The sequence below is a fragment of the Adiantum capillus-veneris genome, chromosome 10 (assembly GCF_014529385.1).
Source record: "Adiantum capillus-veneris isolate H3 chromosome 10, ASM1452938v2, whole genome shotgun sequence".
In the NCBI taxonomy this organism is placed as follows: Eukaryota; Viridiplantae; Streptophyta; class Polypodiopsida; order Polypodiales; family Pteridaceae; genus Adiantum; species Adiantum capillus-veneris.
The window spans coordinates 77667348-77678297 of record NC_140940.1 but is presented as its reverse complement, the minus strand read 5'-3'; the positions used below and the strand labels follow the sequence as shown (position 1 = coordinate 77678297).

The 10950-nt window shown below is 38.9% G+C and overlaps 1 protein-coding gene across 2 annotated transcripts; it reads right to left on the bottom strand.

Annotated features, from left to right (window-relative positions):
* Positions 1-7780: 7780 nt before the first annotated feature.
* LOC147449109 (heavy metal-associated isoprenylated plant protein 28-like) lies at positions 7781-9618 on the bottom strand. 2 transcript variants are annotated; one of them, XM_086522539.1, is made up of 3 exons: positions 9355-9618; positions 9027-9102; positions 7781-8738 (listed from the first exon to the last, which is right to left on the bottom strand). In XM_086522539.1, the coding sequence occupies exons 2-3, from the start codon at positions 9065-9067 to the stop codon at positions 8315-8317; spliced, it is 465 nt and encodes a 154-aa protein (XP_086378665.1). In that variant the 5' UTR covers positions 9068-9102; positions 9355-9618; the 3' UTR covers positions 7781-8314. The 2 variants fall into 2 exon arrangements, with proteins under 2 accessions (XP_086378665.1, XP_086378663.1); XM_086522537.1 differs by having other exon boundaries at positions 7781-8733; positions 9355-9613.
* Between the last annotated feature and the right edge of the window lie 1332 nt (positions 9619-10950).

The following is a 10950-nucleotide window of genomic DNA, read 5'->3' as shown; positions in this document are numbered from 1 at the left end:
GAAAGACATGGGTGAGGCAAGTCATATACTTGGTATGCACATTGAGAGAGACAAATCAAGGAAGTTGATTTGGTTATCTCAAACAGAGTATATTGACAAGGTTTTGCAACATTTCAATATGGAGAAGGGAAAGGCATTGAGTGTTCCATTGCCACCATATGTGAAACTTAGCAAACAAGATTGTCCTGTGTCTGAGGAAGAACAGGCTGAAACGGATAAGATTCCATATGCGTCTGCAGTGGGTAGTTTGATGTATGCAATGATTGCTACTCGCCCAGACATTGCATTTGCAGTGGGAGAAGTAAGTCGATACATGTCAAACCCAGGCAAGAAACATTGGGAGGCAATGAAAGGAATATTGAGATACCTGAAAGCTACAAAGAGTATGCGTATATGCTATGGGAGTCAGGAGCTAAGTGTAAAGGGTTTTACAGACTCAGATTATGCAGGTGACTTAGACAACCGAAGGTCTACGTCAGGGTATGTCTTTACATTGGTTGGTGGAGCAGTATCATGGCGTTCTAGATTACAAGATTGTGTTACTCAGTCTACTACAGAACCTGAATATGTTGCAGCATCAAAGGCATGCAAAGAATCAATTTGGCTTAATCGACTAGTAACAGATTTGGGAATCAAAGAAGAGATGCCTGTGTTATATTGTGATAGTCAAAGTGCTATACAATTGGCTCGCAATCCAGTTTATCACTCAAAGACAAAGCATGTGGATGTGAAGTATCATTTCATCAAGGAAATGCTCGAGGATAAGCAACTTCAGCTTGTCAAAGTTCACACCACAGAAAATCCTGGTGATCTACTTACAAAAGGACTTCCCTCAGAGAGCTTTGCGCATTTTTGCAAGCAGTTAGGTGTAGGGTAGTACATCACTTCTCTACATCTCTTGTATATTAGCTTGTATAGTAGCTTCTCTCACACTTAAAGTACCACATTGGACTTTAAGTGGGAGGTTGTTGGGGTATAAAGCCCAATGTGGTCGCCCAGGTAAGTGGGCGGGCCGCCAGGTATGTACACATATTCTTTTGTAAAAACCTAATAAGAACTCACTATGCTCTACACATTACAGTAGAGCGAGTTCACCATATCCTCGTGCTCTTCTTCTCGCACTCTCTCTCGCGTCTCACTTCCGCTCGTACTCCTTCATGGCTATCAGGTATTTTATATATTGAATAACGATTAAAGAACAATGAGAGCTTTGTCACTTCCTATCATGGATATGGTAGTGAAATGGTTGTTGAGTATTCCCAAAAGTCAAAAAGCCAATGAGCAAAGCATGGTTTGTTTAAACGAGTAAGGAGTAAATGTTTCTCTTTAGATGCAGTCATATATGCTTACATCTTGAAGGCATATACCATTATGCAAGCAGTTGGCATTGGCAAACAATTTCATAATGAGATAGTTTGTCAAAGGATCTTGGAAAGGAAAAATCTTGCTCCTAATTTTTTTGCTTGACATGCATGTCGATTGTGATGTACTTTTAAACATGCAAAAGTTCTTCGACTGCAGTGATTGTCGGATATGCAAGGATGTTGTTTCTTGGACGACACTTAATGTAGGGTATGCCCAACATGGGTAGGACCAAGAAGCTATGGATTGTCTTCACATCTCTCGGCTATTTTACATCTTGAAGTCATGGGCAATGGTTGTGCCCATAAAAAAATTCACAATGAGATATTTACCTAGCAAGTCTTTCATATATATGTCAGCTATTGTTGAAAGCACAACAAGATCTTTTTGAGGTTCCTACCCTGGACCGGATGTGATTTGTTGGAATGCAATGGCAACACGATATGCCAAAAGGGGAAAGCACCAACAAGTAAGCAAGCATTGAGTTGTTTAAGTCAGTACAAAAAAGTGAATGTTAATTTGTAGATGTAGTCACATTTGCTTGCATCTTGAAGGCATATGACATTATGCAAGTAGTTGACATTGGAAAACAACTTCATGATGGGATGGTTTGTTGTAGGCTCTTGGAAAAAAAATCTTTCTTGGAATTGTTGTGCTCAACTTGCATGTCAACTATGGTGTCGTAGGGCCAGTAAGCTCTAGGTTGTCTTCAGCAAATAGAGAGTTGGAGCTTTCCTCCAAATGCAATCACCAAAATCTCTCAGTTGTTTTCAACAAAACTAAAATTTTCTCCAAATGCAGTGATTGTGGTTATTTTTGAAGGCATGTGGATGAAGAAAGATGTTGACATGGGAAAAGAATTTATAATGAGATTTAGTTAGGGGCTATTCAAAAATAACATTGTGCGCCTTGTAGGGTGGACATGTGTGGTAAGTAGGAGATACTCTCCAACTTTGAAATCCTCCTCTTGCATCTTGAGATGTGGTATTATGAAAAACATTAACGTAGGCATGCAAATACGGATGACATTGTTCGTCATGGGTAAGAAAGCTTGTCATCATGCTAGCTAATGCTTTGATTGACATGTGTGCCAAGCACAAGAGGTTTTGTTGCCTAGATATCAGAATTTCCATTTACTTATATGTGCTTGTGTCCAAGAAGCAGTGATACCACGTCTGTGCTTTCTCTAGCATTGTTCACAATTAATTTCCATCAGGAAAAATTTACTTTCTCTTGCCCAACCTTTATCATACCCAATGTTTGAGAAAAAACATTTTTGGCAATCAAACACGATTCCTTTTTATCGATTTTCCAAGAGGAAAATTTGAAACTCAAACCTAAATTTAACCAGTTTAACACTATTTTTTCTCAAAATCTAGGCAATATTTTTTATTTTCATCTTCCTCTTGACCGATATGTTTGAAATTGAAATAACCACAATTGTTAGTTGAGACACATATTTCTATACATTGGTTATACCAACAAAAAGAGATGCAAAACATTTTAGCCATTACTTAATGTCTCCAATAGCCAAGGCCTATTGTTACTATTGTAGAGAATTGTGTGGTCAACTATTGTATTCTGTTGCTCCTATCCATCATGTTCCTCCTATGGATTTTTAGTACTCTCCCTCTAGCTTGTCACTTACATAAGAATCTGATCTGGGATGTAGAGTCACTACCAACTATCAGCTTTGCTTTTTCTATCTATTGCATCTATGCCCGTGCACTTTGTTTCTACTTTCTCTGGTGATAAAGCACCTACTACAACATTTTTTTGGTGGAGGATTAACAAATTGGCGTATGAAAAGTCTAACAATAGAAGAAAAGATGCCACGGATGATGACTCCTAGTACTACCTACTATCCATTAGAGATCCGTATTTGGGCAAGCCAACCTAGAAGCAAATAAAGAAAAGTGAGGAAGCAGAAGAAGGGAGGGGGGCGAGGGTGGTCAGCCGTCATTGTTTCCTAAGGGGTGTGCACACTGAGTAATTCCCCTGCCTTGTTTTGTTGTAACCCCCATCTTGCCTTTCAACTCTGTCAATTTGGGTAGAGTTAGAAAAGGAAGCCCTCTACCCCGCCTCTAGGTTGAGAGAGAAAGATGTTGTGGATGTGCTAAATCACTCAATGCAATATATATAGACAAAGGCTAAAGTCAACGAGGCATGATTCTGAGATCCTCAAACTTTGCCTTTTGAGTAGCACCACTATCAAAGGAGATGTGAGTCCCACTTGTGTGGTACCAAAATAACATCAAGTTCTTGATGAGCTTTCTACACTAAATATCATCTCTTGGAATGTGTTGATTGTAGGATGTGTCCAATATGGTTGTGGCATGGAGCCTCTAAGCTATTTCTATTGAATGCAAATGGAAGGGCTTCCACCATATGCAAGTGCCCATGCTTTAACCTTGAAGACTTGAGAGCCAGTGTGCATGCTTTGTAATGGTGGGTAGAAGCAATGGGAAAACCCATCGATTGATAATGAGTGCAATGTGCACATGCACCCTAGATGCCTATACATCAACCGACTAATTACATACATCCCTGGATTGTGCATTTGATAAGTGGAAGAGGACCCACTACATTGCAATTTACCTACCTTGTGTTGAATTCATGCAAACTAGAGCATGTCTTGCTACACAACCTATAATGAGATTATAGAAACCATACCATTGCCATTGAATGCCATATAGACAGTAAAGAAATTTCCAACCTATTTAAACTAGGTCTAAGTTTAATCAATTCATCCCACTGGGGGGAGAGAGAGAGAGAGAGAGAGAGAGAGAGAGAGAGAGAGAGAGAGAGAGAGAGAGAGAGTCCTCGCCCTTGGCATGCGGGTATTACCCTATGCATGAAAACTAATATGAATGAGGTGTAAGCCCTAACCATAGAGAAAGTAGCTAGAGTAGTAATTGATGCAAAATGCATGTATCAAGGAGCTCCAAAAGCTCAAAAAATAATCAAATGAATTTACATGTCATTGCCGAATGAAAGAGAGCAAGGTTGCCACAATTGAGGTGTACATTCCTCTTAGTCATGGCATTGCATGGGTCACATGCTAATAAATAAGTTAACACACAAGGCACTTTAAATTAACACCGTTATTTCTACCATTTAAGGAATCACAACCTGTAAATATCCTAAGGGCCTAGGGCCCTCCAAGGGACAACATCCACGATAATATGCTTCTTAAAAATATTTTGTGACTTCACAAGTACATCACATTTTCCATGTGAAGCGAAACAAGAATTTTCAAAGAATCAATACCTCCTCAATACAAAATATCGTCGTGAACTTGTTTTGCCTATGCCACTAGCTTGCATGGTTCCATTGACCTGCAAGATGCAATCATAGAAGACCATGTAGCAAGAGACCCTCAGTTTTCATTTCTTGCAAAAAATAGTTGGCATATTCTGCTTATGAATAATTTTTGGAAGGATGCATGCATAGTGTATCCACCTTGAGAATTTTTTGCACTCTAAGGGAACCAATAACATGCATTTTATGAAACCAATTTGGCATATATATTGCCAATTATGATAATACTTTAGGCCCAAGAAATGGTGACCAAAAAAATTAGATAGCATTCAATGGAGAAAAAATATTGATCAACAGTCAACTTCACAAGAGAACCACTTTTAATTCATAAAGTCCCATGTATTTCAACACGTCACACCTAGTAACAACACTACAACCCTAACAAAAGGTCGAAAAATATCTTTTTGTCTCCTATTTTAGCACATGACATTGTCTCACAACACTATGACCCTCGCAAAGGATCCAAAATAGCCCTTCACTTGATGATTTTGAAAGTCTATTTTTCACATGAACCATGCACATGCCATAGAACGTGATTTCTATTATATATATAGTTTTAGGTAAATGTTAGCATGAAAATGTTTTACCATTCACATGAATATTTTTTGCACAAGATCTACACAAATGTAGCAGATCCCATTTTCTAAGATCCATTGGTCAATTGATAGATGAAGTTATGGGGTTGCAATGATTCAACAAAATGAAGAATTTTTTGGTTAATTTTCCTTGGATCTTTCTTAATATATAAAAATTGGCTTGCACTATCAGAAGGATAAATTATTTTAAATATTATGTATATAGTAGGTCTTCCTGCCCCAATCTGAGAATAATAAAAATCCTTTCAAAGCATCTCAAATGCAGAAGGGTGAGTTCAGGAAATAAAAAGACCCCATTTCCATATAACAAGGTATTGGAGAGTGCATTGATACAGTTGCATCTTTCTTCTTCTTTTGTTTTCCTTTAACTCTTTCTTCTCTTTAGAGTTTCCTTGCACTATGTACATAGTGAATTTACTTCTTATGAATCCATTCAAAAATTTATTATGTTTTGGTTGTCACATATATTGAAGCCTCTGGTGATGGTGACAGGTTTCAATAGAAAAAAAAATATCAACAAAAGTGAGCATCGTACGCTCATTTTCCTCTCATTTCAATAAAATTTATCTTTAGCCTCTTAGGAGTGGGAATGGGCCAAAAAAAATTCCAACTATTTATCAGTCTCCTAGTTATAGATGGATATGCCATGCTAAACAATGGAGACTCTACATAGGCACATGCCCTTGCGACTAAGATGTTGCTCTTTGGGCCTAGTTGCTAAAAGTGGGTACTCTTGATCATGAACCCACCCAATTGCCTCACAAGAGATGGCATTCTTGACATGAATCTCGGTAAAAAATTCACTACATTTGGCATACTTGCGACTTAGATGTTGCTCTTTGGGCCTAGTTGCTAAAAGTGGGTAGTCTTGATCATGAACCCAGCCAATTTCCTTACAAGACAATTCATTCTTGACATGAATCTCGATAAGAAATTCACTACATTTGGCATACATGTCAACAAGAGCGATGTAAAGAAAGCACATCTTTTTCCAATTGTATTGCACTATCAAGATCACCATGGTTCTGTTTGTCCATATTAGCATCTTATAGAATGCCACATGCATCCAAAAGAAAATCTTATGATTCTCTTTGGAGAGAAGCTCTTGCTCTCCTCACTTTGTTTCCTCTAAAATAACCTGAATATATTCTACTCTACATTTCTTGGACCTTGGGTATATCCAACAATATGCATATCCCAAGAGACAACATTCCATAAAAATATTGACAAATACATTATTAAATCAAGCTTGTCAAGAAAAAAATTTGTTGATACACAAGAGTTGTCATCCAAACTATTATGGACTTTCCAACAATACTAGTGGACAAACTAGTAGGGGCCAAACTAGTAGCATGTAAGTTTTCTTACCCATGTTAATTCTTGCATAAATCCACATACCTTGAAAAGTGAAGTATAGGTACTTACAATTGAAGAGAAGCCCTTGATGCATGTCTTATGAAAATACCCTATTCTTTGAACCTTGCAATGAACATTTGGGATTTCATGCATGCATTAGAAAATTTCAGAGGTCTTTTGAAGAGTCTTTTCAAAGAGAGAGAAAAAAGAGCTCCTCCAATCAGAGAAGGGCCAACGTTATGTAGAAAATTAGGCGGATATGAGCAAAAATATGAAAAAGGTATCACTCACTCATTCAATGAATCAACTGCCCTTGAAAGCGGTCACCTTTTCATTAAATGTGTTTGTCTTTTTCATGAGGTAGGCGTCGCTCTTTCAATATGGCTTTTGCATCATTGAAATGCAAAAAAAATCGCAAAATTGTTAGCTATTGTTAGAATTTAAATATTTTGACATCGTCAATGCGTCCGAAATCCCCAATAATCAAAGAAACAAATCCCTTTTCTGACACTCGGAGAGAGAAAAAATGCCCAAAAAACCCGTAAAAAGGAGTTTTTGCACTACAACACGCAAGGGACATTCCAAAAATTAGGGATTTTTAAGCATTTTCTTCCTTTCCGGATGTGAAAAAAGGGCAAGTAGACATTCATTTTTTAGTTTATCGGACGCCGTGCATACCTCATGGAAAACGTTCCCACACGCATTTTATGTTTCAAGGATTGTCAAAAAGTTAGAATCACTTTTCAAAGTGTTTAGTTGTCCCTTTGACGTACTTAATAAGTGCAAGTGCATTTTAAGAACATTTTCTAGAGAGAGAAACATAATTTCTTAGAAGGCCCTGCAAATGACCTCTAAGATCTCTTAATGGTGTCCATGGCTTTTTGAAGATATCTCCCTTGTTTCAGCCTGCTTCCATTGTAAGGTCAAGGTGTGATACCTATTTGTAGCTTTTTTCCTTAATTGTAGTGCACTCTTGATAGCTCGGAAAAACAATTGACTCAATTTAATTATGAAAGGCTGTAAAATTGCACCTCTAAACAATATATTTCTCTAGGATTGCACTAATTATAACAAATATATTTCTACATAAGAACTTCAATGAAACATACTTGCAAACATGATAATACTTTGCAGTGCCACCAAAGTTTCAAACCTAATAACCTACTAAATTATATTAGATCTTTAAGAAATTTTGCATAGTACCAAGTTTCTAGTGGGAGATTCAGGGTTTTACGCTCGTCACGTGGGTCAAAAAGATGGCTTAGTTTACATATAAACCAGTTCTTCAGAAAAGTGAAGTGGCTATATTGGCTATATGTTGTGTGTTAAGGCTGGCAATGAAAAATATTTTTTGGTGAGGTTTTGAGGCCTCCTAAGGAATCTAGTGGCTCTAGTAGCATACCTTTGCTGTGATGAATTTTGACAAAAGTAATTTGTGTGTGCATGTAATTGATTCCTTAGGAGGTTTTGAGGCCTCCTAAGGAATCAAGATGGCTATAGTGGCTCTACTAGCATACCTTTGCCACAGTGGATCTTGGCAAAAGCAATTTGTGTGTGCATGTAATAGATATGAGGCAATATAGATGTCACAATGGAAACATATAATGATTGTGTAATTCACAAAAGGGTTTTGATGTAGTGATATGGAAAATGGAAGTTGATATGGCAATGGGCTGAATCTACATGACTGAGCAACCATTAGGGTCCTCATCGCTAAACATCGACGGGGCCGCATGCGATGTGCTTATACCTTGTTGATGATAGTAGGGCATGGAATCATCGGTTGAGTAATCATAGTTGTTGTAGCCATGCTTTTTGTAGTTGTAGGTGCGCTTGAAGGGTTGAATTTGAGACATCTCGCTGGATGAGGAAGAGTAATTGTGGCTATATTGGGAGCCTGTGAAGTTGTAATTGACTGTTATATTACTTGCTTCACCCGTACTGTGATGAGGGAAATGATGGAGATTAGTGAAGGCTTCTTGCCAAAACTCTGCCTTCTTTCCTGACTTTCTCACAGCTTTCAACACTTTCCTTCGATCGACAAATCCATATACTGTCACTTTGTTTGTCCTTAGATCAACCTCGACGCTATCTACACCTGTTCTAGAGGAAAAAGCTTTTGCTTGCTGATTGAACTCAAAGCAAAGATAATAATGGCAACACATCAGCTGCTATGACCTGAGGATAATATATCCGTTTGCGATATGATGCTGAGGCAGCATAATATTCGGTCAAAGCGTTGTCATGCATGCACATACAGCAGGAAAAATTCTGTGATGCAGCATGAGTTACATACAACAAGAGAAATGTGCAAATCCTAATGAAAAACATGCAAGTTAAAGTGCTCAAGATCTTAAGATCTCATCAATACTTGAAAGAAATTGTGATTACCTTTGAGCTTGGCGAGCTGCTTTCGGACTTTTTGCTCGCATCCTTGGCAATCCATGCGCACCAGAAGCTCCACAAGCTGCGCATCAAGAATGTATATACTCCCGAATCAGCACTAATTTCAATCTTGATATCAGAATTAGAAGCAAATATGCAGGAAAAGCAGCACAAAAAAGACATTATCCATTTTTTGCGATGAAACAGTAGGACTTATGATCATATTCAAGCAGGGATCAGAGCATGATGGAATTAATGCGAGCAGGGACAATGGCATAATATTGATTAGATCGAGAGGGAAATGATGAGGTATGATGAAGGAAGAGATGGTTACCTCCATGTTTGCAGTCTCTGCAGATGCAAGCTAATTAGCTCCTTGCGCGGTATGTACTTACAAGATATAAATCTTAATTCACAACAGGCCGCTAATTATTGCAGGCAAGGGTGAGGGCGTTGTTTTGTATACGTAATGAAGCTAGGGGTCTATTTGCATACAGCTGAGAAGTTGCTTACGTACAAGCAGTGCTCGATGTGCTCTCTCTCTCTCTCTCTATATATATCTGTCTTGTAATGGAGTGCTGTGCGCTGGGAACGAAGGGAGGCTAATTTGTACCCAAACGGGCACAAGGAAACAAGGGCCTTTTATAATTCAGACAAAGGGTACAATATTGTTTCCATGTTAACGGCAAAAGTTATACAAGACAGGAGGAATTCACTACAGCTTGGGACAACTCACCACAGCTTCCCAAAGGTGACTCCTTTTAAGAATTCCAAGCAGGGCTTTGGAACTTTTTCACACGCATATGAGCATGTTAACTCTAAATTTGAGAGGGATAATCACACTAAAAATCTCATATTATAACTAAAAATTCCATAATTTGAACCGGTTTGAGAACCTGAGCCGGCCATTTTTCGTTTTGAACAAGCTTTGGATAAAGGGAACCTATTGAGATAAGCCGTCTTTTCACATTGAGATCCAAGGACCAGAGCCTAGTTAGCCATACCTGTGGACTGGGACCTTGAGGTCCTCCCATAAGTCCCTGAAGAACAAACCATCCCAACTAGGGGGTTTCTCCTTGCCGAGAGCTTGCAATGCAAGTGAGCATTCATCTTCAGAGAAGGCCATCTCAAGATGATTGGCTTCAGGTTGGGAAATTTTCCTATTGATACTCTAGAGCAAGGTCGTTTTGGCTTCATCCACTTCTTGAGAGTGGGTCTCTGGTTGGCCAATGATTTGGCTAGGTGATTGAGCATCATCCTAGCGATAAAATCTTGGCCTTGTATAGCATTCGCATTCTCATATGTGAGCGAGCGGATGGAGCCACGACTCTTCTTGATTTTCAAGGACCTAAAAAAATGTTCTTGATTGGTAGTCTTTGGATATCAGTCTCGCCCTCTTGACCTCCTCGAGTTGCTGCTAAGCTAGGTTGGCTTTCGCTTCTAGCCACCTTTTGTGTTCTTCTAGCAACCACTTATTCAAGATGCTTCCAATGCTCTTCTCGAGCCTTTTTCATCCAAGGACCTGAGCTTTTGAAGGCTTTTGATCTCTTTTTGAATACTTTGAGCAAAGAGGTCCCAAGATTTACGTTTCCAGATTAACATCTTTATTGAGTTTGCTCAAAGCTTTCTTGGTAAGACTTCTAAATAGAGGGTCCTTGAACATGTGTGCCCCAATAATGTTCAAGTAGCATCTTACTTCCCTTGGGGGTCTGACCCTCCCCGTTGGCTTTCTTGAGTCCCAAGTATAATGGTATATGGTCCAACAGGCTCCTAGTTGGAAGCACCTTTAACTCAAGTACCGACGGGATCCAATCAGCCTGGTGCGAGCAGTAGCACATGTCAAGGCGGGAAGCTGTGCGGCATACTGTAGACTTGTGTAGGTGAAGCCCAATGTTATGTTCCAAGGGCCCACCTCCCATAGGTCCATCAA